Below are 27,568 nucleotides of genomic sequence, written 5' to 3'. Positions count from 1 at the left end.
ATATGTCTGTCGATAGTATTAGTGTTCATTAAGCACTTCCACAGTTATTAACTGCGAGGCTTCTAAGCCAGATTAGATACCATTTTTGCATTCGTATATCATGAGACTAACACGATGATGCTTTTATGCCCAGGGAAGTCGAGACAATTTCCAATCCGAAAATTGCCTAGACCGGCACCGGGAATCGAACCTAGCCACCCTCAGCATGGTCTTGCTTTGTAGTCGCGCGTCTTACCGCACGGCTAAGGAGGGCCCCAGCCCCGAGCCTATATACCAGCCTGCAAAAAAAATTCCAACTAGCGACGATAGCGTCAATCTTTATAGTTTATATTCTCTTTAAAATGGAACTAATTACTTTTGAACATTTTTTGTTCCAGATTCATATTGTTATCCTTATTAACAATAAGTTCAAATAACAATTCATTTATTTCTAACAATGACCTACCCTAGAAAAAATCAGCAGCCTTCGGTCGTTTACTGGTCGAAGGAATATCCAGAAGATTGTCGGTCAACGTAACCGATCCACTAGTCGATTCTTGTCCTTCGAGAGAATTGCTACCTTTAGTGTTAACGATCAATGGCGTTTTTCTTCGTACCATTCCAGCAGGCGAAGGAGTGGGTCTTAATCTGCCAAATTGGGATTGCAGTCTTGGAGTTTTCAAAGTAGAGCTAACTGGCGTTCGCATTGGGCTAGGGGTGTTGATGAAACCAAGTTTATTGGTGGCTAACCGGCGGGCTGCAGGAGACATGCTGGCCAATCGATCGAATGTATTACGGATCACCGGCGAGGCAATGTTTCTTCGTGCTGCTTCAATTGCTTTTGCTTTCTTTGATCGGGACTGTTCGGCAGCCTTTTCGGCTAACTGGAGAGCGATCGTCTCACGTTTGGAGGTTTCCGCTATCCGGAATGATGGACCTGCTGAGGCAGGATGCAGAGGGGTATCTCCACCGTCTAAACGAAATGGTGTTCCTTCTATTTCTCCCCATGTAAACAGAGGGCTGTCTGTCACTCCTGGACAAGGTGATGGGCTTTTGACGAAACTGAATCCACGAACTGCCGGAGTAAGCGATGCTTCGATAAGTTTACCATCGACGCCAATTTTTTCGGGAAGACACTTAGCTTGCGACTTGGCCGCTTCAGTAATAGCTTGTTTACTTTCCGTCTCGTTAAACGGATTCTCTTTCAGTCGGGTGTTGTTATGTTCAATTTCTTGCTTCTTATTGGCCATCTCGATTTCTTCTTCTCTAGTTGGAGCCACGCCATCCGGTATGTACATAATGTAGTTTTTGTTCTTGTAAGTCCACATGTCAAGTTCCTTGGGTTTATCCCTTTCATCAAATTGGTTTTCAATACTTGGAAGTGCTAGCTGTTTACCAAGGTTCAACCGACTCGTTCCTTCTGCTTCATAGAGAATTGCAAATTTTTGCCGGAGTTTCTTATCCGCCGCTTCCATAATTTCTTGAAAACTGTCATTGTCTTCACTGGTATAGTTAAACAGAAATGAATCCAAGGAATGTCTATCGGCGATCGATTTACTGCTTTTAGTAGAGATAGTACTTATTGTAGATCGAATCGATGGGGGTTCGTCTGAAGCAAGAGAAGCACTTGGAAGCGGTGTTTCGAAGGTAGCGGGGCTAGCTAAAATAGGCATAAGCAATATTAGTTTACAAAAAAAAATCTGATTGTGGTGGTGACTTACGTTCCCTTATCAGAGGCGATTTAGAATTGTATTTGGAGAATATTTGACGTAACTTCACGATATCGTTACTTGCCAGCGCATCTAAATATTCGTTTTGTGCTTTCAATTTTTTCAAGTCCGGAAAAAAGTCACGTTGTATAATTTTAGCCATTTCCTAAAACAAAATCAGTTAGTTTAATAGATACCTACTTGGGATTGAATTTCATAACATACTTCCAGATAGGTTTCCTCATTCAAAATAATTTTCCTCTCCTTTTTTGTTTTTGGCAGCGCAGGTTTTTTGAAAACCGCAACCGATTTTTCCAGTTCCTTCATCGCCAGCAGCGCTTTTTCTCCTGGCTTTGATGACATGATTAACCACTCAACTTTCACTCCGGATAAATGAAAAAAATATCAACTTGTATCGCGTATAATTTACGATTATGCTTCGTGACTGCTGCGAATTACGTTCCAACTTCACTGCACCGAGTATCGTTTGTTTTTATTTGGAAAATTTGACAGCAAGTAAACAACGTACACGCTAACCTGGATCTACCCAGAATTATGTCAAAGTGACCCAGATTAGGCAAAACCGTGGTTGGTTGAACTCACTATTGGGTAGTATTTTTCTTCCGTGTAAAATTCGTCTGATACTAGAATGGCAGTAGTAGAATACTAGTAATACTAGAATAAATAAGAAAAAACTAGTACGCATATCACATTTTTCTCGTTGGTGTGGCGCTACCTTGTGGTGGATAGGAGAACCTCGTGAAAAAGATTATACACGTGAAACTAGGGACGTTTCAATATTTCAAAATATTAACCCTTAAAGGCGCAAGGCGATTTTTTTAGAATTCGTCGGAAATATTTTTAACGTAAATAACCATTGGAATTATTAACATTAAACGTATTTTCGGTTTGTTGTTTTAAAACAACATTGCGCATTTAAGGGTTAAATATTGATAGTTCATTCGATACGTAAATCGAATCGAAGTATCGATAGAGTAACTTCAGAGGATGCAGTGGCGTTCTACACGCTAAAAATGAACTACTCAAAATTGAGTCGAATCCGACTCATTTTAATTAAAAACGGGACAACTCAAAATTTGAGTAAAAGATACTACACACTTAAATCCCAAATTGCAGCTCGGTAATAATTTTTACTGATTTAAATCAGTAAAAATAAATTTGAAGCGAGAGATCAGTAAATATAAAAGAATTCACTGATATCTGTTACAATATTTGCCGATGTCTCAGTACAATAAAATATAATGCCGAGATTCGGTACTTTTATTTACCGATCAGCTCTGTATTATGTAAATCTGCCATATTTGTCAAACTGTTTACCGATCACTCAGTAAACAATATACGAATTACCGAGTAAACCGTAAAATAAATACCGAGTTCTCAGTTTTCGACTAACATACGTGACGCTTGGTGATACGCCATATTTGTTGGTTGAATCGTTTTTTCAAGACAAGTCTTTCGTCGTTTTTTTCAAGGTTCAACAAAAATGTTTCTGACTTCATTTCGTTCGTCGGTTTTAGAATTATCATTAGCCTGCATGTAAGTATAATAAGATTACTATCTATAAAAGTTTTATTTGCTATATGTAACAAGTTTTCAAATTTTCAGGGAAATGCATAACAATTATCAGCGCTGTCCCCGAGGTTGTGGCATAGCGCTAGCCCTTCTTGTGAACCGGAAACAGCGAAAACATGAGTGAAACAAGTTTGCGGCAATTATTATTATTCAAACATGAAGTGTAATGAAATTATACGAAATAAACGACATAAATTTTGATAATAGTATTTATTAATTGTATTTTTTATTTCATTATTAGTGAGAAAAGCAATAAAAATAACATTCTGTTCGGTAATGTGGAGTACTGAGGTTTGCTTTATATTTACAGATCCATCCGCATTTCCATACCGAGTAATCGGTAATTTTTACAGATCTGCTCGGTAGTTTTTGACAATTCTCCATCGTGAATGCTGAACCGAGAACTCGGTAACTGAAATCGATTACCGAGGTGACTACCGAGAGCTCAGCTGTTGAGAAATCGGTAATTCGTTTACCGGGCCCGGTGAATAAATTTAAGTGTGACTTCAATAAAATGATGATTGCACTTAAACTAGGAGTCTGTTTCTCGTAAAATGCACTTAGATAGATAGATAAACTTGATTCGCATCTGTCGTATTAAACATTGATGGAAGGCCAAGCTTACACACTCAAATCCCAAATTTCACCTCGGTAATGTTTTTTACCGATTTTATCCTGTAAAACTAAATTAAAACCGAAAGCTCAGTAAAAAGATCAGAATTCACCGATCTTTGTAATTATTTAAACTGATGCCTCAGCACTATAAAATAACATACTGGACCTCGGTAATGTAAATTACCGATTAACTCAGTATTTATCAAAACTTCCAATTCTGTCAAATAATTATACTGAGCACTCGGTAAAAATAATAAATTTTACTGAGCTTACGGTAGCTTATTTACCGACTTCTCAGTTTCCGAAAAATCTTCGTGACGCCTGATGTGCCGCCATATTTGTCCTCTGAAATTATAAGTTTTCTCGAAGCAGTGTGTTACGCTCGTTTCTCATTTTATTTCCAATTAATTCTTGGATTTGTAATGGAAACAACTGCCGGTAAGTTTGAATAGTAATATCAATTTTTTTGTCAGTTTTAAAATGAAAGTGGATTTTGTAATCACCAATTTTCGTTTTTAGATGACTTCGCCGGCAGATTTGCATTTCCATTCCATTAGCTTTTTTCCTTTACGAGGAATTCATCTGTGTTCTATTGCCCACTGAAATTAATATTCAGGTAAGTAGAAAAATAAAACTCTCAGCCAACAGAAAAATTAACACAGAGCTTAAAATTGCAGGAAATCTAAAGCATCCGCTGACCTACGGCCATTTATTCCTTCAGAAGCAGGACTGAGCAAGTCGGCAGTTGAGATGCCGATGATATTTAAAAGCTCTGTGAATATGATTATTCCCACTTGGTATTGGATTAATAAAGAAATATTTTACAATGGAAAAATACTTTTGTTTGTCTTTTTTTTCGATAACCAAAAAGGATACGAAATTGCATTCTGTTCGGTAATTTGTATTACAGATGCCCGTATTTTTTTTACAAATCGCCCTGTATTTTTTTACCGAGTGCTCGGTAATAATTTGACATTTCGTCATCGAGAATTCAGAACTGAGGACTCGGTATATTGTTAAACTTTTTACTGAGCTGACTACCGAGAGCTCAGCTGTTGAGAAATCGGTAATTCATTTACCGAGCCCGTTAAAAAAAATTAAGTGTGTAACTTTCGCGAAATCAGCATTTTTTTAAAATAGTATCTTTTACTCAAATTTTGAGTTGTCCCGTTTTTAATGAAAATGAGTCGGATTCGACTCAATTTTGAATAGTTCATTTTTAGCGTGTAGCTAAAATTCCGCTTGACTTCCTTTCAAAACATATAATTTAGTGATATAAGGGCATCTTTAGTAATGTTACAGTTATAGTTATATTTATTTCCCGAGTTTTACATTTTATAACTGTCAAAGATATAAAACAAGAAATGCATCTTCAGTAGCAGTTATAAGCTGCACATGTTTTATACTGGAAAACGAAAAAATAATCTTCCGAGGCCAATTCAAATGTCAAACTGTTATGATGTCGATGAAACAGTATTTTTAGTAGCTGATGACGTCATCTTCTATTGTTTTGAACGAAATAAAACTCGAGTAAATTCTGTTGCAAATTCGTGCAAAAATACAACTGAGCAGTATTCCAGTTATAAATTTCCCGACGAAACTGTTCGAATTTTTAAAACTATAACGCCTGTTGAAGATGGCATTTTTACAGTTACAATTTCATTTCCTAACTCCCATACGATTTATAACTCTACTAAAGATGCCCTAATGTTATATAACGGATGTTACACAATGATATAGATGTTTTCGAAAAGAATTCTTTGTGGACGTTGAAGCCAATGGACGATGAAACCATGGAACAATGGCGTTCGTTGGAGATAGCTCAAATGACCCCAAATCTCGCTTAACTTTTCAAAAGGACCTAAGTAACATTTTTTTCATGAAATAATTTGAGTACTGCAATCGAAAGCTTTCATGTTTTTCTGTTGATTGCGCTATTCAAATTAATTCATGAAAAAAATGTTACTTAGGTCCTTTTGAAAAGTTAAGCGAGAAATGTCTTGCACGATTTCTGAAATGTAACAAATGCAACAGGATCGGTCATTCCGCAAAGCGCTCCATTTCCTCCAAAGCTGAAGATTGATAATAATTCAGGAATCAGGACTCCGGAGGATGACAAGGAAAGAAACCACGAACACAGATGTTCAGATCGTAAAAGGATCAAGTCTCCCGCAAGTTTTGAAAGGGCCAAAGGAGCCATCCAGAAACCACGTAGTCATTTTTTCTTCGGATTTTTGACCTACCCACCTCTTTTGCTGAACCACCCCTCCCCTATGACCACGTGGTTTTTTTCTCGAACAGAAAAATCTTTTCAAAAATCAATCAAATAAAATTCAACATATAACAACCGTACAATTAAAGCTATATTTCTATCATTACATATTTTGGTAGTTCTCCAACCAAATTAAATTGTTCTGATGTCAACAAATGTTAGAGTCTTCTGTTATGTACGTAACTGTTAAAAACACGACACTACAAAATCTGAAGAATCGGATAGTTAAATATTATATGAAATTTGACACTTTGAAAGCATTTAATTTCTCGCTTAACTTTTCAAAAGGACCTAAGTAACATTTTTTTCATGAATTAATTTGAATAGCGCAATCAACAGAAAAACATGAAAGCTTTCGATTGCAGTACTCAAATTATTTCATGAAAAAAATGTTACTTAGGTCCTTTTGAAAAGTTAAGCGAGATTTCTATTATAGTTTAGCTTAGCTTAGCTTAGACTGACTGTACATATCAATGGTTGCTACTCCGTGATTGATCGGAACTGGTGGAAATTGCAGTACGATCCAAGTGAATATTGGTTGGGATTTACTAGGGATCCTATAATGAGAGATATGCGAAAGCGGCCATTGTAAGCCAATCGAGCATTGAGAACAACTGTCAAAACGTGAGCCAACTGAACATTGTTATTGTTGTAGATTGAGACGAGGTTGAGAGGTATTGAGATAGATTTTAAGAAAAGTTTCATCGAATAAATATTTTGTTTTACTTTCACGAATAGAAGTAATATAGTTTTTGTATTGTGTTTCGCCTGTTTGTATTGCACTTTTATTTTAGTGATAAAGCCTATTTAAACACTGTTAGTGGACAGACAAACAAAATCCAAATTGTTATCAAATAAAAAGTCATATACAATTAAATTTGTTCACCGGGCCCGGTAAACGAATTACCGATTTCTCAACAGCTGAGCTCTTGGTAGTCACCTCGGTAATCGATTTCAGTTACCGAGTTCTCGGTTCAGCATTCACGATGGAGAATTGTCAAAACTACCGAGCAGATCTGTAAAATTACCGATTACTCGGTATGGAAATGCGGATGGATCTGTAAATATAAAGCAAACCTCAGTACTACACATTACCGGACAGAATGTTATTTTTATTGCTTTTCTCACTAATAATGAAATAAAAATACAATTAATAAATACTATTATCAAAATTTATGTCGTTTATTTCGTATAATTTCATTACACTTCATGTTTGAATAATAATAATTGCCGCAAACTTGTTTCACTCATGTTTTCGCTGTTTCCGGTTCACAAGAAGGGCTAGCGCTATGCCACAACCTCGGGGACAGCGCTGATAATTGTTATGCATTTCCCTGAAAATTTGAAAACTTGTTACATATAGCAAATAAAACTTTTATAGATAGTAATCTTATTATACTTACATGCAGGCTAATGATAATTCTAAAACCGACGAACGAAATGAAGTCAGAAACATGTTTGTTGAACCTTGAAAAAAAAACGACGAAAGACTTGTCTTAAATAAACGATTCAACCAACAAATATGGCGTATCACCAAGCGTCACGTATGTTAGCCGAAAACTGAGAACTCGGTATTTATTTTACGGTTTACTCGGTAATTCGTATATTTTTACTGAGTGATCGGTAAACAGTTTGACAAATATGGCAGATTTACATAATACAGAGCTGATCGGTAAATAAAAGTACCGAATCTCGGCATTATATTTTATTGTACTGAGACATCGGCAAATATTGTAACAGATATCAGTGAATTCTTTTATATTTACTGATCTCTCGCTTCAAATTTATTTTTACTGATTTAAATCAGTAAAAATTATTACCGAGCTGCATTTTGGGATTTAAGTGTGTATACAAGCTTCAACACTTTGCGCTGCGGCAAGTGCTGGAAGCGTTTGCTAACAAAAGTAACAGCGTTGCTAAATCGTCTGGAAAAGTATTTGCATATCTCTCATTATAGGATCCCTAGGATTTACCATCTATTCTTGAGCAGCTTGCAAATGTTGATCAATAACGGCGCCGGACAAATCCTTACAGTCAGTTGGGAAAGGGAGAGAAAATTAGTGTGTGATTATTGTGGCTACTAGAGACCGATATTACCTTTGCATCTCCACAACTACCACGGGAAGGAAGTTGTGTCAGTTGGGTGGGGTAATCAGTAACATAGATCGGGATTCACCATGGAAAGTGATGTGACCTATATGCAACTTCTACACAACAGTACTAGCTTTTCCTTAATTTGTTCAATGTTCATCCTTTGTGAGAATAAACAATCAATCGCTCAAAGTGAGCGAGTGTTCATTTGGATTAGGCGCCCGCGTCATAATTTCTTTAACGTAAGGAAAGTAAAAAAGAAACGGAAATAAAATTGAAAATAAAGTAATATTCACGCTTGTTCAAGCACATTGATAGTAATCGGAAAGCAGATTATTTTATCTCTATTTAAGGTTAAATAAGAATGTTCAGCCTGTAACCGTTCGGTTCCAATATATACTTGCTGGCTCCACCACAAGTCCTTTTTACCCATACTCCCCTCTGAATATGACCAATAAAAAGAAACAATAATTCATCTCACTCTCATTGTGAACAAATGTCAACATGAAAGTGTATTGTGTCGGATTCGAGCAGTTTGAGTTTTTTCTAAGAACGAGCACAACCTTATGTTATCGTCATGCTCGCCCACAGATGGTGCCACAATACAACAGTGTGCGCAAACAGAAAAGCATTAACATAAATGCAAATGGCCAATTTTATGCGAAATGGCATTATAAAAGAAGGCCGATTTCAAAGGAACTCCTCTTTTCTGACTGTGATCCTCCAAAGTAATTGTAGTGCGCGCGTGTGTAGATTTTAATTTGTGAGGATCAGCTAGTGCAACAAAAAGCTGCAAAAATGCGTCTGATATTTGTTAGTTTTGTTAGTCCATTAAAAATATAATTGTTAAGTGTTAGTATGTAATATGATACGCAATAACGGACGAAACAAAAGAAGGCCTTAAAAGAGTGTTAAAAATCCAAGAAAAAGTGCAGAGGAGGTGATTTCCGGAAGATAGTGCGATTCACGGGCAAAGTATATTCCGACGCTACAGCCGCCGTTCAGTTCTGTGGGCACAGCCGTGGTCGCATTCTCACGTGGTCACGTGGATCGGCCCTGTTCATCGTCCGCTTGCATCAGGCCGCCATCTTCCAATGCCCGCCGAAATCCACATAGCCAAACTAGGATCGCTCGACGTTTCCGTCTTTCAACCATCGCCGCAGTCGATCGGCTGTTCCAATCGGGCCTCGATCCCTGATCGGCCAAGACAAGTCGTCATCGCCGCGTGCCGTCTATGACGATCAGCGATTTCCTCGATGCTATCCGCCATCACGATTTCCTCGAAGCCACCAAACTGTCAGCTACCACCACCAGGATCCGGATCCCAACGAAACAAACCAAGCAAGTACCCCTAATATGTGACGTCACTCAATAAATATGTAAAATGTAAACTCTTCAGGTAGCTGTTTATTAGAAAGAGCACCCCAGAGTAATAGGTCTTTCACCATAGTTGCTTTGCCTCGTTTTCCGGGTTTATAAAGGGACCATCAAGCCTCGACTTTCGTGGATCATAAGTTAATTTAGTTTACCCCCCCCCCCCTTTGCATAGTGTTCTGTTTGCCTGCCCTCCGTACAAGTGACCTCCGTGGGTAGAGGTTCATTATAAATTGACTCCTGCTCGAAAAGAACATTTGCCACTTGTATATGGTGTACGAAATGTGTCCAACGACCCTAAGATCCAATCCCCATGAGTTAGCGAGTTTCAATTGGCGCCCAGCAAAAATACATTCCAACCCCATAGGCTTCCAATCTTTCCGGAAGGGGAGGTAAAAAACAGTGTCCTGTTTTGTAAAGATCTTCGTTCTTCTAACGAAGTACAGTATAGAATCGTTTTAATTAGTCCAACTAAGTTTTGATGAAAGCTTCGACTGTCAGTAATACAACGGATAAATGCGCGCGAAATTATTAGGATTTTTCAAATTGCAATATTTTTTTATTAGAAGGCGCAACACTAGAATAACAAATTTAAAATGTATGATGAAAACCTCGAAGTGATTGCGATAGAAACCAAAATGCCGCGAAGTAGTTTCAAAAATGTATGCAAAAGTACACACGACTGGCGGGCAACACGTCGGAAAAAGCGTTCATAATATCGGTTACCGCGAATAGCTTGAAGAACAATCCGTGTTCTTGCACTTCCGATCTCCACGGAATGCTCATATCAAACGACAAATATTAAAATCATTCGGTCGGTAATGCAAAACAAATCGCGATTCGGCTCAAGTGGACTGCCCTCACAAAGGTCAATCCACATTTCGGAACTATTACCGAAATTCGTTCATACTTACCACGACATTCCATACTTACCACAGTAATTGATATTGGCCATGTTCTGGTCACACACAAAAAACCGATACAATAGTCAAACCGCGCACACGATGACACGCTTCGCGAACAATTGACAACACAGGGAACCTGGAAGTGTAACGGGGAATTTTCTTCCTAGACAACCCTTATACCAAACCCCAAAATCGTAATTTATTCGGTGCTTCAGAGTACTACCGTAAAGTACAGATAAAATAAAGATTTTCTGCTCGAGTTTCCAAGGATGACCTGAGAATATTAACAGCATCTTTCTGCTCAGGTCTATCGAAGGAACTCGAGGGTATCCCAACGGAAATACCGTTAATCAATTGGAGGAGATACGAACAATAACAATCAGAATGATTGGTTCGGCTGCTCCAGGATTGTGACTCAATCGGGACCAGCAGTAGCAATGAGCTGGCGATCCAATTCACCCCGTCGCAGTACATCCACGGACGAATGAATGTCCACCCTAGAATCATGATTCATCATTAGAAATTTCTCAATTCAAGTCAAAATGATTGACTGAATACTTACCATTCACAATTACAGGTCCGGACCGCTCAATGGATGCATTGGCATCTAGAATTTAACGAAAAGTTAGATTCGAACTATCAGTTTACAAACACATCTCTTACCGGGGAAACCATATAATTGTCTCCGGAAGAAAAATCTCTCCATCGAACCGATTCCGTAACAGGCAAATGAAGCGTCGACCGATCAATGATTCGCGAATCACGGTTCATCTCGTGTACACCCGAGAGTTTTTTATTCACGGACACGATTTTTTCTTTCACTCCCGATAATCGCGATACTTTCGTAGGAAGAAATACGCTTGAGACGATGTTCAAGAAACCGGTATCGCGAACCGTCGTACTCGCGTCGAAAAGTAAACATAAACAATACCATTAACAATGACAACAATACTCAGCCCACTAGTGTTGGTAACGAGTTATCACACATAATGAGATTTTTTTCTTCTCGCGTTCGTGAAGAAGGTCAAAAGTTATCTCACTTCGGACATTTTTATTGCTTCGATTCGCCGTATCAGTCAAGGATATTGGTTGAAGTTGAAGAAATAATCATTAATAAGATCGTTTCCAAATGAAATGCTTTCATTTCGAAAGAGGAACGATGGGGTAATGTAACCGTTCGGTTCCAATATATACTTGCTGGCTCCACCACAAGTCCTTTTTACCCATACTCCCCTCTGAATATGACCAATAAAAAGAAACAATAATTCATCTCACTCTCATTGTGAACAAATGTCAACATGAAAGTGTATTGTGTCGGATTCGAGCAGTTTGAGTTTTTTCTAAGAACGAGCACAACCTTATGTTATCGTCATGCTCGCCCACAGATGGTGCCACAATACAACAGTGTGCGCAAACAGAAAAGCATTAACATAAATGCAAATGGCCAATTTTATGCGAAATGGCATTATAAAAGAAGGCCGATTTCAAAGGAACTCCTCTTTTCTGACTGTGATCCTCCAAAGTAATTGTAGTGCGCGCGTGTGTAGATTTTAATTTGTGAGGATCAGCTAGTGCAACAAAAAGCTGCAAACATGCGTCTGATATTTGTTAGTTAATATGATACGCAATAACGGACGAAACAAAAGAAGGCCTTAAAAGAGTGTTAAAAATCCAAGAAAAAGTGCAGAGGAGGTGATTTCCGGAAGATAGTGCGATTCACGGGCAAAGTATATTCCGACGCTACAGCCGCCGTTCAGTTCTGTGGGCACAGCCGTGGTCGCATTCTCACGTGGTCACGTGGATCGGCCCTGTTCATCGTCCGCTTGCATCAGGCCGCCATCTTCCAATGCCCGCCGAAATCCACATAGCCAAACTAGGATCGCTCGACGTTTCCGTCTTTCAACCATCGCCGCAGTCGATCGGCTGTTCCAATCGGGCCTCGATCCCTGATCGGCCAAGACAAGTCGTCATCGCCGCGTGCCGTCTATGACGATCAGCGATTTCCTCGATGCTATCCGCCATCACGATTTCCTCGAAGCCACCAAACTGTCAGCTACCACCACCAGGATCCGGATCCCAACGAAACAAACCAAGCAAGTACCCCTAATATGTGACGTCACTCAATAAATATGTAAAATGTAAACTCTTCAGGTAGCTGTTTATTAGAAAGAGCACCCCAGAGTAATAGGTCTTTCACCATAGTTGCTTTGCCTCGTTCTCCGGGTTTATAAAGGGACCATCAAGCCTCGACTTTCGTGGATCATAAGTTAATTTAGTTTACCCCCCCCCCCCTTTGCATAGTGTTCTGTTTGCCTGCCCTCCGTACAAGTGACCTCCGTGGGTAGAGGTTCATTATAAATTGACTCCTGCTCGAAAAGAACATTAGCCACTTGTATATGGTGTACGAAATGTGTCCAACGACCCTAAGATCCAATCCCCATGAGTTAGCGAGTTTCAAGCCAGACATATTTGGTAAATTAACGTTTATTTTACATTATTTCCGCGCGTGTGTGTGTCGCTTGCCATGACCAGTATACCGTAATCAGGATCTCACTGGTATTAATCCTGATGTACCGGCTGGCAATTGAGCTGGGCTTGTGCGCTTTGGCATAAAATCGTACATAGTGCAATGCAAGATGCTAAATTGGAGCCGATATACATACATGTTGTATGGAGAAGAACCTCTATCGCCTCCACTTCAGCATCCTACACGACAACATACACGTTCATGTGTTAACTGGGTTTGATAGGGCCTGCTTATAGACACATGCAGCTTTTCGTAGAGGTTTAACAGCAATGAGCTAGACTTTACTAATGTGGCGCAGATCAGCGTTGCGTGCCACTACACCCAAAAACCAAATCTGACAATTATTGTATAAAATCTGGGCATATACAATTCTGTAAGCTTTTTATACAAATATTGTATTAAAATAATACAAATCTGGATTATTTTAATACAATATTTGTATAAAAAGCTTACAGAATTGTATATGCCCAATTATTATACAGTTCTGTAAGGTTCTTATGCAGAAGTGTATCAAAATCTGCCATCCCCTGGCTGGGTGTAGTTGTCTCTTTTATTCTGCCGCTGATCTTATGCAATGCAAATAGTGACGTCACTATTTGCGCTGCATAAAATCAGCGGGAGAGTAAAAGAGACAACTAGTGGAACGCAACGCTGATCTGCGCCACCTTAGTAAAGTCTAGCTCCTTGGTTTAACAGAGCCCACTATCAAACCCCACCACATCCTAGACAGGCCCTCTAACTCGCAGTTGCCATGGGGAGGGGTCGTCAAGCCCTTGGACATAGTCCCTGATGCCTCTTCCTAACGAATAATGGATGCAATTAGTAGTAAAAGTCCAAGTGCCCAATTTCAAAAATACATCCCAGAGCTTCGCAATTTTTTCATAACCAATCATACCGGCGAATTGTCTGTGCAATCAAGTGTGCAAGTCTCCTGCGACCCGCAAATGAATGTTTTGGCATGTTACGTCTGTAATCGACAGCAAAAGTCCTCTTTCATCGCCAATGATTACAAAACGGCTCTCCGGAAAATCTGGGACATCCGCTGAAATGATTAATTCCAGAAGTTTATCCCAGGGCTCCAAGTTTTATTTCGAAACCATTCATAGCGGGGAAGTAATTGTGCAATGAATAGTGGGAATTTTCCGTAACGTCTGAATGTCCACAAACCGTCCTCCGGGAGATTAGGAATATTAGCGAAAATGGTCAATTTCAAAAGTTTCACAGCTTTGCTAATTTTCGCTTTCATTCATATGGGTGAAATATGTATGTAATCAATAGTGGAAAGCCTCCGTGATACGCAATGACAATAATAAAAGTCGAGTCAAGTACGAGACACTGAATACGGCCTTATTGTTGAGGTCGAAATACATATCTGTCAAAGCTACAATCAAGTGGTGGAATTAAATGGAATTATACAAATTCGTCTGATGACAAGTAAAGACATTCCACTGATAGCTCAAAATAATTTTCTTATCAATAATAAACAGTCCTTCGTAAAATCCGGAACATCCGTAAAAGTGGTCAGCTCCAAAAGTTAGAGTAATAGATCATCATTAGCCAGAGACCGCGTTTTTCCTTGAATTCCTCCGAAGCTTCTCCAGATACTCCTCAGGAAATTCTTCAAGAACTCCGGTAATGCCTTCGGAAGTTCATCAAGTAATCCCTCGGAAAGTTCCTAAAGGCATTAGAAGTTCTTCTGAGATTTTTTTTTCCTGTTCGGGTGTGCCAATTATTAGATCTATTGTAGCGGTATAAGAGAATTAGTAGCGGTTCTGAGAATTCTGAGATTTCCTCCGCAAATTCCTACAGAGGTTCATCAAGTAATTCCTCGGGGAGTTGCTCCGGGAACTCCTCCTAAAGTTCTTCTGGAAGTTCCTCCGGGAATTCCTCAAGCAATTCTCAAGGAAGTTTCTCCGGGAATTCATCTAGAAGTTCCTCTGGAAATTTATCCGAAAGTTCTTCCGGGAAATCATCCGGAAGTTCCTCTGTGAATTCTCTTTGCAATTGGCCACTTTTACGGTTGTTCCGGATCTTCAGGAGTACCATTACGGGTGCATTAGGGGGCTTAGACTTTCATTATTACTTGCAGACACAATTCGACAGAGATAAACTTTTGGAATTGACCACTTTTACGGATGCACCGGATCTCCTGGAAGACCGTCTCTTGAGAACTTGGAGGTCACAGAAGACTTTTCCTATTAATTTTCCAGAATGGAAGGTTACAAAAAAAAACCGCTGTGCTGAACTTTTGGAATTGTTCACTTTTACGGATGTTCCAGATCTTCCGTAGGATTGTTTCTGCAATCTTTGTAGATCACAGAAAATTTTCACTATTTATTGCATCTACAATTTGTCAGAATGGATGCTTACGAAAAAATCGCGATGCTCTGGGATGAACTTTTGAATTTGGCCATTTTACGGATGTTCCGGATCTTTCGGAAACCCGTTTTTATGGCATTTGGAGGGCAGAAGATTTTCACTATTGATTGCATCAATAATTCGCCAGAATAGATTATTACGAAACATTCACAAAGCTCTGTGATGAAGTTTAAATATGGCAACTTTCACGGATGTTCCGGATCTTACGGAGGACCGTTTTTGGGACATTTTCACATTTTCACATTTTCCACAATTCGTCAGAATGAATGGTTAGGAAAAAATCGTGAAGCTTTGGGATGAACTTTTGGAATAGACCATTTTACGGATGTTCCGGATCTTCCGGAGAACCATTTCTGGGGCATTTGGAGGTCACAGAAGACATTTACTATTGATTGCACCCACAATTTGCCAGAATGAATGGTTACGAAAAAAAAATGCGAAGCTCTGGGATTAACTTTTAGAATTGGCCACTTTTACGGAAATTCCGGATCTTCCAGAGGGCTTTCCGATGACCGCTCGATAGATAAATTCGCAAGCAATTGTATGTTTGATAACACGAAACTCAAAAATTAGTTGCCAAATTGCGAAGCTCAAACAGTACCTCTTTAGTACAGGTTCGGGGGGTCCCGTAGCGTAGTTGGCTACTCGTTCGCCTTATAAGCGGACGGTCATGGGCTCGATTCCCAGTCCCTCCACCAAGCCCTTGTCAGTCGCCTGAGGTGCAGCCCAAACGGTGGCGTTTTGGGGTGCGCGTCTTACCGACACGGCTGCCCGATGACGACTGACAAATTGTTCTTCTCGGAGGCATACCAAGGGGCTGGACTTTACTAAGGTGGCGCAGATCAGCGCTGCGTGCCACTATTTCTTTCTTTTACTCTCCCGCTGATCTTATGCAACGCAAATAGTGACGTCATTATTTTCGTTGCATAAGAACAACGGGAGAGAGAGAAAGAGATAACTAGTGGCACGCTGCGCTGGCCTGCGCCACCTTAGTAAAGTCCAGCTCATTGGAGGCATACCTCCAACATAACCGGATAAGCGGCAACCGAAGAATGCAACGAGCAATTGGATACACGATACGGACAAAAGGACACAATGGACTCACGATGAGATGGACCCGGCAATGATAACAACAACGAATGTCTAAAAATAGATTCTGTGTGGATTCTGTACAACAGAATACCACAGTAGATGACGGCACAGTAGCGGTTAAGAAACACAGAGTGCCAAATAAAGAAATGAATAAAAAAAAAGTACAGTTCCCCGGGGACTAGATAGGTCAATTTGGATGAATCACCCCATGGGCTTGATCTAGGAACCTACAGCTTTCTTTTGGTGCCTTCAGATCAAAAATCGGTTGAAATTAGAGTTTTTGTGATCGTGCGATGAAATCTTGGGTCCAAATGGACCATAATGCACAATGTGTCACTTTTTTTGTAGCGCCTCTCCTAGAAGTCTCAGATATTTTCAGGGAAGCTTAGTTTCCGAAAGTTAGGAAAAGTCAGAATTTTTCAGATTTTTATCTCGTTGCGTTACAAAGTTATAGCGAAGGATAAAAAGATCTGGAAAATATGACAAATATTTTTTTTGCAAGTCCTGATCATAATATTTGGTTTATAGTTCGTCTTTGAGTGATAAAACGGCCTACTTTTCCATACCAACCAAATGGGTGCTTTAATGGACATTATGCAACTCAATTGGGTGCATAATATTTATTATAACACTCATTTGGGTGCTTTAATGGAAAACCAACATCAGAACAGTAGTTACTTGACTACATTTTGTTGAATTAGCTTGGGTATGTGTTTAAATAGTGTATTCTCTGCGCCGCGTAATAAATGAAATAGTTTTATAGACATGACATCAAAAAATTCCAAAGGCAAGTACATCTATGGCTTCATGGCTTGTCGAGCTATGCAATGTGGTATGATAACATGGAATCTAATTGTTCTCAGCATCTACATAATTTATTGACAAGAATAATCATGTGCAGTAAATTAGACTGCACAATTTTGGTACAGATTTATCAAATTAAAGTTTATTTTTCGTCATTGCAAAAAATAGCGTGTGCAACTCGTTGCAAAACTCGATTTTTTCAGCACTCGTAGTATTTATCCATTTCGGCAAGCCTCGTTGGATAAACGTACAACTCGTGCTGAAAAAATCATCTTTTTGCATCTGGTTGCACAAACAACTCTTAAAATATTACAAAATTTAAATTGATTTGTTTCCGTCGCAGTATTTATGTATGCAATCGATACTATATGACATTTTGGAGAGTTCCTTCACGTGCACGATGTCCGCCATTTCAATATTCCAAATTTGATATGGTCTGTTTCTCCTTCCATCGCAGCCAAAGCAAATTGGAAATTAGCACAATCAGCGTCCGGCTCGACTGGAATGCAAGCTTGAGTAGAAATATTAACTATTCTTCCTCTGACATGCAATATCTAACACCGCCTAGTCAGACCATGCCTTAAGGACCCTAGTATTGCTTCAGTCCTAATACTCCTCGATAACTTCAATTAATCTGCTTCCAATAAGATGATCTTCTCACTGCTACCTTGAAACTATTTAACATCACTAAATAACTATTCATTACAATGTCTATTCCTTAGGGTATAATCTCGGTTAAAGAATAACTTCGCCTTTCCGAATTACCCAAATGAGATCTAGATGTATCAAGACGATCAGTCGCATATCTCACGATAAACATTTGCACATTTCTCACATGCTAAATTAATAACTACTCTAACTGTAGTGGCTCGAACCTTCCTCAAACCTTCAGCTTTTAGTTTGTGCACTGCAGTAATCTCCTGGTAAAAATAGTGAAAACACATTGAACAATGCTTTTTGAGCATGAAGTCAATTAATTTTGGCATTATTATATAAATGTACCGAATACAAAACAACACCACTTTGTCTCTGAGATATCATCCTAAAAAATTATGATCAACATAAAGACCTCTATTTTCCTCTTTTCTTTTTAATCAAATCAATTATATAACAATTTGTAACGTTCATGTTTGTTCATGAATACATCTCTCAACTATAATGTACTAAATAATTTCGCTTAAAAATCATCCCATCCAGTTACTACTTTGTAAAACATTTACAAGTTGGACGTTTTTTTAAGTTCCATTGATTTTTATTGCGAACAAATGCACACAACCCTGTTTCTTATAGGCTTGAGGGGCATGTGTTGAATTCAATTACAAGTATAGCAAATTTGAGACTAGTTTAAACACTGTCAACTGGAAAGTGGTTATGATCTTGTCATCTATAGTTCCGTTTACAGATCAAATTTAAATATCCTATGTCTACATAGCCAAAGTGTTTTGCGAGAGTAATGAAATAACAACCGCATTCTATCTCCAACGCGACAATACCAACATACAGAGTTGCAGAATTCGCTTTCAATTGATAATGATAAATAATTCTTTAAAATCCTAAAAGTTCCAACAACAATGCTTTTCGCCAACTGACTTAAATACGATCAAAATAGAATACAAGGAACAACCTCCACCGACACTATTGACAAAACGCCGCGTTTCTGATTTTCTGTCTTTGGAAAAACGATTTTCTTTGCTCAGTATATAAGATAAAATACATTATCAGCACCAGTGTTCCTCAAGTTTGAAATATTTTCAAAAGTTGTTTAGTTTCTTTTTCGAAATTTAGTTGTCTTCTACGAAACGCTGCCTATCGATAGTTGTTACGGATATGGAAAATTAGGAAGAACACCTTTATTAATAAGAAAATTATTTCGAGCTTTTTAGTGGAATGTTTTCACTTGTCATAAGACGAGTTGATACAATCCCATTGAATTCCATCTTTTTTAATGATCAGAAAAACTGATTGAATCACCACAATACTCCACAAACCGCTGAATAGGATACGAGTTTTCAAATCAATTAAAACACTTATTTACATTAATATTAACACTTTCATCCACAAACATCAGCAACATAATCGACTTGTTTCAGAAGACAATTGGAGGTTGGGATTGTACATTTGAATTCATTACGATCTGACATTTGTAGGATACTTTGAACAAATTCAAAGATTTTTCCATATAAATTTCCATATAAACAAAAGTTGTTTTTGCGCCGCCCCTAAATCACCACCAAATTGCCTGGAAGTTTGCCAGGACTCCTAAATCATCAAATGGAAGCTGATAGACACATGGGAGTTGGAATTTTCAAACATTTTTGAAAATTGAACTACCCTATGCATATTATCACAGAGAACAGACATACAAGTCCGTTTTCAATCATGTGTAAGGAATTTAACGGACGTTTTGAAACGCAACACAAGTGGCAATCTCGTGGAAGTGCTGGCATCGCATAGTTTCTCTCATCTAGAAGCTGTCAAAACTTTGGGCGCCACCACCCACCATAAACATAAACAACAGATCCTCCTCCTCACTCTGGTTTTAATTCCATATGTGATGTTCCTTTCTCACACTAACGCAAGCTATTTCTCTGCCATCATGGAGCGCATGGTTTGTTTTGTGACCCTTTCCATTAGCCACAGTCATCGTCACAGCCAGCAGCGAAGCGCACTAAAAGAATGAAAAGGCCATAATTTGTGCTCACACTTTAAGTTTATTTCGCTGGAAATCAGACAGAATTGGATTGCATTGAGAACAACTTCACAATTAATTTTCTACTTTTTCCATTGCTACTAATGACATTGATAGAAAATATTTAACGTCTCATAGAAATTGCAATCAATCAGGAGAAAAAAGCTGATGCTGACATCACAGTAAACTATTTATTAGATTGCTGGGCATACTTCAGCAATTCATTTTGCTGTAACTAGAATTCAAATTTTGGTGCGCAAATATACTCATGATTTTTCAATTATTCATGTCCCGTCTAGTCTTTCAATTCAGGTTATATAGGAATAAAACTGCATAACTGTTTTGGAACACTATTTCCCTTCGACAGTAGTTAAAACTATTATAAGCATATAATTTTTCACCAATATAAGAAGTGGCTTGAGTAGCAGAAACTCTACTTGGCAATTGAATCAGAATGTTTGAAGGTACGAAAAAGTGTTTTGCAAAAAAAATATATTTTTACCTTGCTGGTTCCATAGTGCCTGAAAAATGAACATCAACAGTTATCACGAGCTGGAAGAGGCGGTATCATTTTGGCGCGCAATGTTTGTTGGATGAAATATGACAGCTAGTACGCTTGACGCCATGAAAGACACCTAGCGCCACCAAACGACGTATTGCCACAGTCAGTATTCTAACGTACTTTGATTTACACAGCTTTTTGAGTAAAATTTGTTCTAGCCTGGATGTCTGTTATCTGTGATATTATGTACAATACATAGCTTAGGATTAAATAATTTTTTTTTTCTTTTTTCGAGAGTTGACCAGTTGTAGTCTTAATAGACTGGTATCTCGGCTGGGCTCTCCATGTGATACACAATACTAGCAGACGACTCAAGCTATGTTGCTCACTAGGTCACTGCGGCCTGGGTTTGTATTGTGATCATACCGATACATTATTCTTTCTATCTACAGTCTGTCAATTATAAACCGAACAAATAATGGAAGCTCAACATGTACATAGATGTTTTCTGAATAAGTAGTTAACATGTAAATTTAATTATTAGTTACTTGGAGCCGACATTCAATACCTAATAGTAGTCTATGTTGACAACGGGTGGTACTGTTGCCATTTCAAGTAGCAATTTCGAATAAAGATGTAATGATATCATTCTGGTAGGGTAGTTTCAAAATAGATTAATTTAAGTACTATTGTAATAAATGGACACATTGAAGAGCTTCCTTATTTTAACACGGTTGAGTATCGGATGTTTGTCAATACGTCGTCGAGTTAATTGTATCCTATCAGTCACAGTAATGTCATATGTTAAAGTTTCAGTAGTCTAATAGTGATCATTATACACAATTTCTGTCCAGTTGTTCCGTAATTGCTTTTTTTTGGTCAAGTTCTATTCACTTTTCTAATATTCAAACCTTTATTATTTATTAAAATAATGAGGTCTAAAATTCAGTTATTCAGATTCAGGGTATACAATATTCAATATAATAGTGGATGAACGCATCATATGGTCTATCCTCATTTCCGTAAGTGGTCAAGTTATTAGTCTTGTAGCAATAATAGTGGTACTAGTTATTCTCTATCTTGTGAGTGCAATGGTCTCAATTGACTATTCTAAACAGAACTCTGTCTCTTGTCTTTCTGTCCACCGATGGTCATGTATTTATTTTCGTTTTTTATTATTTATTTGATGTCATTAAATTTCAGTCATTTATTTTACTATCGGTCATTTATTTTATTATAAGGTAAAGGTCAGCGAATTTGTCTTAATACGAGAAACACTAAGTCATGTCCTCTATATATCCGCTAATTTTTCTAACTAACTAATAGAAGGAAGAGAGAAACAGTTTTTTTTTGCGTTGATCCATGCAGCTAGAGAGACTAAAATAAAAAGATTATCGAGAAGATATAATAGATACATTCACTATCTCCAATGCCAAATTAGTAAATTTACAAATTCTACTTTTCACTACTAAAATTCTACTTCAGCTATACGGGCACAAAATGAATTATTGTTAGCTACTACTACAAGTATAAATAGATGTATGCTATTTGGATAAGCGTTTGTTTCAGGGTCTTGTTAGTATTAGAGTTATGTTAGTTAGACCCTACTGAGCCCTGCCGGCACCTCCAAATTTACCAATAGGCAGTTGTTGTTAGATCGTGCGACACTAACCATTAGTTAACTTGGAGGCATGGTACCTCAAGTGTTTGGTATAACTGTTGACCTTATTTAAGTAAGATGTGATAAAAGTTTCTCTACGGAGCTTATTTTCAAACCATTACCATTAAAATAACGATATTCTTGTGAAGGAGTAATAAAAAATGGAAAAATATCTTAATTTTTTAAATTTAGTGTTGAACTTAACCTTTGTTTGAAAAAAGCACTCTATTAAACAACAAAAATAAAAATAAAATAAAAATCTTTTTAAGACACTTGAAATATCAACGTCAAGCCCCTTATCCATGGACAGGGACATAGCTTAGGATTAAATAATTACACATTTATCAGAAGTTTATCAATAAGTTTTCATTTGAATTGTAATACATCCGGAGCCAGTGAAGGTACCTATAGGGGTACATGTATCTCATGTTGAGAACCGTATATATGATATATGTGATTCAAAAGTTTACATGTAGAGATCGATAGCTGAAATAAATTTAAATTTTAAAGATTTAATTTTAAATAATTATTAGATTGGACAATTTTAAGTCTAATAATTTCCTTAAACAATAAATAAATGCTCTTTGTCTAGCAGTCAAGCAATTTTCCAAAATTTCTGAAATACGGAATTATTTTAGAGCTTGTGGTCAAAATTTGAAAGAATTTTTCGTTAAAAATCATTAGCAATTCTCGTGGGAATCCAAATTTGTCTCATGTTAATTCAAACCAGTAACTCTTGGAAAAGTAAATAAATATCTAGAACTTAAAAAAGTAGAACTTTAAAAAATAAATAAAAATAAATAGAAGAATTCTATTTAAACTATTTCCTCGAAAAACTTAAATGAATATGTGGGAGTGTTTCATACATTTTTTGAGGAATTTAAGAAAATGAGTCGGATTTCCCATAAAAATTTGAAATCTTATCAGTATTTGTTCGAATGAGATAGAAATTTCGGAGAAGCAATTTTTGGATACATGCATAACCATTTTGCGAGGAAATTCATGAGCTTAATTTTTGAAAGTGCACAAGAAATTCTTTTGAAAATTCAGAAGAATATTCCTTGGAAATAAAAAAATCCATTTTAAATTCAAAGGAATTTCTTCTACAGATCAGACTCAAAAGAATTTCCCTTGAAGTTTTCAGTAGAATTTCACTTGGAAGATTGAAGATTTTCCTTGGGAGTTAGAAATTTCTTTGGATATTGAAAATTCCCTTGAAAATTTTTCTTGGAAAGTAAGTATGGTTTCCATTGAAAATTTCGAGAAATTTCTTGAAGAGATTCATAATGGTCAGAAGAGTTCGCTTTGAAAAATTGAAAAACCGTTTTTCTTGAAAATAACAAAAAATCTTTGCCAATTCAAAAAAAAAAAAATCTCTTGGAAATTTGAAAAAATATTCATCGGAAATTCTGAAGAATTTTCGGTGAAACTCCAGATAAGTTTCCACTGAAGATTCAAAAGAATTAGGAATTAAGGAGTGTTCCAAAGAGAATGAAGATTAGGTTTTCAATGAAGTTGAGAGGTGTAGGTATATAAGTAGCGTACTGGTTTCGTTGGATCAAACCCCACCGAAGGAGGTGGTTACCCTCCAATACATTTTCCGAACTAAATATTTCACATGTTGTGCAATTGAACTTTCCCGTCAACAATTTTTATTCACGCAATCGGTTCTTGATTTTATTTACGGTCAACTTTCCAGAAGAACCCATTTTTTTCGACGCCTCTAAGTATTTTTAAAATTTTAAACAAAAATTCGAAAAAATGCTGCCTTGCTAATTTTTGAATTTTGTTTTCGATTTTCGATTCGAGAGGCTTCAAAAATATGGGTTCTTCGGGAAAGTTAACCTTAAATAAGCCAAAGAATCGACTGAAACCCCAAAACGAGATACATTTTTTGACGGAAAAGGCCAATAGCACAAATCGAGTTTTAGACATAGTATTCTTTATATTTTCTATCTCTGGGAAAAACCGATGCTTTGATTACTTCCAAGAAAAAATAATTACTTCCAATGATGTTTTTGAATGACTAAATCAATTGTATCTCAGGTCCTTCTAAAACCATATAAATTTATGCATATTGAGAAATATCCGAAACAAAAAGTGGGTAAGTATACCAGTTGCCTTTATACATACTGATTACATCTAGTAAAAAAGCGGAAAACAGGAAATGATCATCATTATTTTGAAAATCATCATAAGCGCACATTGTGACAATTCTACGACGAAAAAACCAGCTCGGCAGCCGAATATGGATGAAGTATGCCTAAAGACATCGCACATAATTTATAGTTTATTTTGACACTTTTATTCGGACCATTTGTCATGCTCCCGGTACATTTGTAATATTTGTGTCATTCTATGGGTGACCCGAAACGTTTGCCCATCATTCGTTATAATAGGTTCGAGGTCGGATTCGATCTCGGAAAGCAGGCAACAAAATGAATGCCTCATAATAACTAGATTTTTGTTCATATTATGCAGATAACAAACCATCAAGTATTTTTTATAAACCATAAACAAAATCTTATATTGTTTTCTAATTAAAGGAATTACATTCGGCGCATAATGAATATTTTTAATTGCTATCATATATTGCTTATTAATTCTTTAATGATAGTCTTCACTCAATAGATGCATATGTATATAGGTATATATCTTGTAAGATTTCTACTTTATTTCGGTGCATACACTTATTAGAGAAAATAAATCGAATGAGAAGAAAAAATGAACCCACATTGCTACAAATTTATGCATTCGAAAATGGGAAATGAGCAATAAATTTTCCCGAACCGTAACCCAACCAGTGCAGTGGCTGCTTGCCTGCATCATGACGACGACACGCATGGTGTAGGTTCATATCAGGCATGCTGGAGAAGTGCATCTGCATTCTTTGTATCGAAGAGCGGGTGTGGTGTGTGGGATTCAAATGCGCGGTGTTAAAAATGATGCCGTCTCAGGAACACGACCTTTTGGCATCAGAATGTTCTTGTCCCAACCCTTCGATGATGGGTGAACCGTGGAGAAATGATGAAACTATTCACACAAGAAATGTATCTCACTAGGCAGCTTAGGGAGGTTAGAGCAAAATGCATCCATAATCGTTTCCGAAGTAGTACCCCGACTAGAAAGTCATATCAAATTTATATCAACCTATGTTATTATGTTATACTATTTTTTTATAACAAAATTTGTTAGAAACATGGTGCAGGATGTTGTTAAAACATCGTACGCCACTTTGCATGAGGAATAAACGGTGCCCATGTCATTTATAAAATATCGAAGGATTCTGATAGTCAAAGGATTCTTCCTAATCTTTTCGTTGTATATAACTTGATACAAGATTAGTAAAGACGGAGTAAAAAATGTTTTTGCTCGAATATGTAGTGCATTTTAGGCCTTTCTCCGCTACCCATTATTTATGCATTTCTGGTACCTAGATTCCATCACGGATGTACATACATATGGGCACTCTATCGTATAACCAGAACATCTGAACTGAAGTATCCTCGACGGATGATATCCCGCTGTGTGACATTGGTGTATGATCAGGACACAGACTAATACCTACTTGTTTTACAACACATGTACTTCGAGGATGGAAACTAATTGACATATCGTGTTAAATCTTGGGAGGTCGTTGATTTGACATTTCGTTTGCATGTAAAATTGAATGCCTCAAAAAATTTAAAAAAAAAATTTAAAATTATATTCGTTCAATATTTCCATTATTTGCAAATTAATTTAGAAATTTTATTCGGCTCTGGAATCCTACCCAATTAGCGGATCTTGAAATTTTCTCGGATTACGTACACGGACAGGAGATACCGAAGTCAACGGCAGTGAGTACTATCATAGAGAAGCTTAATACCTACGTATTACCTTACCGTAGGTACCTTGGTATTTTTTGTGTAGATCTTCAGAAAACGATGATTATGTAGTCAATATTTTTTTGGATTGACAACCTTACAAATTAACCAGGACGGTTTGTGTGTTTGGACCCTTCTAAAAATCTTTTTGAAGTCTAAGCAAAATTTGAATAGCTTCTCGTAACATTGACCAAATGCTATCATTTTTTTCACAGCACAAAGGCATCTGTACTGATAAAAATGTGAACAATCCATCACAAGACGATGTTTTCGCCGGTAGCGGCCCACGTCACAAATGTGATGGCCGTCGGCGGTGAAGAAAATTTATATGTATGCTGAGAACAGATTACGATTCTCATTGTACTAAAAGGTTTTACGTAGTTTACACAATCCTACGTTGTCTTGTACACAATCCTTCTAATTTTTCACTTATAAGAGTTAGGGCTCCCCCAAATCTAAGCGATTGCATCGCCGCGACGGCGACAAATAGTCGCTGTGATTCTATCGTTAGGTCGCTGAAGGCAAAGTGCCATTTACGAGTCCATACTAACGGCGACAGAATCGCAGTTGCCAAGCGATAGAATCGGGTCGCAATTATCGCGTCGCGTGTGTTTGGAGGAACCTTTAACACGCCGAATACCGAGATCAAATTTTGAGGAAACTTTAAATTCAAATCGCTATATCTCAGCAACCCGTTGACCGATTTTCAAAATGGGTGCTCAGTTTTCCCCTGGAATGGAGTGAGTCAGGACGCTGAAATCAAAAAATTGTAAAATTGGATTTACTCAATATAATTTAACATAGTTCACTACCATTCCATAAGGGAATGCCACATAAACTTTTTGAACATCCCTAGATACCTTTGGAAGGGTTTACCACTTTGGAAAACAAAACAAAACAGCGCTCAAAATGACTATATTTCAGCTAATTCTCAAACGATCTTGAACCGGCTTTTTCATAAATGTGTTCAAAAATTATTTGTGAGGTATTACAAACGTATTACAAACAATATTCCTACAGAAATTTCATGTTCTCGAAATCGTTCTGGAGTTCAGATCAATTAATCGACCAGGTCAACTACGTTTTGTAACACATCGACGTCAACGCATCAAGTCCACACATATCCATAGAGCCTTCCCAAGTAGCACAGATTGTCACAATTGAATTACGGTGATCGATATGCGACAAAATTATATGTGAAATTTTAATAACTGTAACTGTATTCGCGAAGTCGAAGCAAATTCTGCTCTTCCCTCCAATGGGAAATCCCATTGCTATCTGTCAGAGTTTGAGTGAAACATGGCCGCCATCTCCTTCTCTCTGTTGCTCTACTGTAAAAAGCCATAAAGAACTGTTATTGTTTGTGTGAAGAATTTTGCTTCGACTTCGCGAATTTGTAACACTAGTGCAACCAAAAAAGCGCAAAAAATTGAGCTACTATGTAACTAACTATACGGTCTCACATTAAGGTTCAAATGTCATACATCAAATCGACTTCTTTTTCTTGCTGT

General features: G+C 37.5%; 3 protein-coding genes and 2 long non-coding RNA genes across 5 annotated transcripts in view; 3 read left to right on the top strand and 2 right to left on the bottom strand.

The window, feature by feature from the left end:
- Positions 1–319: 319 nt before the first annotated feature.
- Positions 320–2,178, bottom strand: LOC134219900 (splicing factor ESS-2 homolog). The gene is made up of 3 exons (XM_062698798.1): positions 1,914–2,178; positions 1,701–1,854; positions 320–1,639 (listed from the first exon to the last, which is right to left on the bottom strand). Exons 1-3 carry the CDS (start codon positions 2,049–2,051, stop codon positions 447–449), a joined length of 1,485 nt encoding a protein of 494 aa, XP_062554782.1. The 5' UTR covers positions 2,052–2,178; the 3' UTR covers positions 320–446.
- Positions 2,179–3,063: 885 nt separating this feature from the next.
- LOC134223209 (uncharacterized) lies at positions 3,064–3,490 on the top strand. Its single transcript, XR_009982481.1, has 2 exons — positions 3,064–3,245; positions 3,315–3,490. It is a non-coding gene; the product is annotated as an uncharacterized LOC134223209 (long non-coding RNA).
- A 419-nt stretch (positions 3,491–3,909) lies between these two features.
- On the top strand, positions 3,910–4,967 carry LOC134224779 (uncharacterized). Its single transcript, XR_009983061.1, has 3 exons — positions 3,910–4,334; positions 4,416–4,512; positions 4,574–4,967. It is a non-coding gene; the product is annotated as an uncharacterized LOC134224779 (long non-coding RNA).
- Positions 4,968–10,696: 5,729 nt separating this feature from the next.
- LOC134225675 (uncharacterized) lies at positions 10,697–11,447 on the bottom strand. The gene is made up of 3 exons (XM_062705944.1): positions 11,202–11,447; positions 11,101–11,145; positions 10,697–11,035 (listed from the first exon to the last, which is right to left on the bottom strand). The coding sequence occupies exons 1-3, from the start codon at positions 11,242–11,244 to the stop codon at positions 10,758–10,760; spliced, it is 366 nt and encodes a 121-aa protein (XP_062561928.1). The 5' UTR covers positions 11,245–11,447; the 3' UTR covers positions 10,697–10,757.
- A 729-nt stretch (positions 11,448–12,176) lies between these two features.
- The window catches only part of LOC134225264 (uncharacterized), a 303,832-nt gene continuing 288,440 nt past the window's right edge, over positions 12,177–27,568 (top strand). Inside the window, exon 1 of the mRNA XM_062705193.1 lies at positions 12,177–12,631. Within this exon, the coding sequence (XP_062561177.1) occupies positions 12,547–12,631 (85 nt within the window). The 5' untranslated portion in view covers positions 12,177–12,546. The remainder of the gene's footprint in view (positions 12,632–27,568) is intronic.

The sequence above is a fragment of the Armigeres subalbatus genome, chromosome 3 (genome assembly GCF_024139115.2).
Source record: "Armigeres subalbatus isolate Guangzhou_Male chromosome 3, GZ_Asu_2, whole genome shotgun sequence".
NCBI classification, from domain to species: Eukaryota; Metazoa; Arthropoda; class Insecta; order Diptera; family Culicidae; genus Armigeres; species Armigeres subalbatus.
The sequence above is the reverse complement of the archived record's forward strand: the minus strand, read 5'-3'. Positions and strand labels throughout refer to the sequence as shown.

Bases quoted from the DNA above. Each gene is read 5' to 3' on its own strand.
- LOC134219900 (XM_062698798.1), bottom strand. From the start codon at position 2,051: ATGTCATCAAAGCCAGGAGAAAAAGCGCTGCTGGCGATGAAGGAACTG. The intron at 1,855-1,913 runs GTATGTTATGAA...ATTTTGTTTTAG, and splicing joins ATGAGGAAACCTATCTGGAA to GAAATGGCTAAAATTATACA. The intron at 1,640-1,700 runs GTAAGTCACCAC...TGCCTATTTTAG, and splicing joins ATCGCCTCTGATAAGGGAAC to CTAGCCCCGCTACCTTCGAA.
- LOC134225675 (XM_062705944.1), bottom strand. From the start codon at position 11,244: ATGGAGAGATTTTTCTTCCGGAGACAATTATATGGTTTCCCCG. The intron at 11,146-11,201 runs GTAAGAGATGTG...GTTAAATTCTAG, and splicing joins ACAATTATATGGTTTCCCCG to ATGCCAATGCATCCATTGAG. The intron at 11,036-11,100 runs GTAAGTATTCAG...TCATGATTCTAG, and splicing joins CGGACCTGTAATTGTGAATG to GGTGGACATTCATTCGTCCG.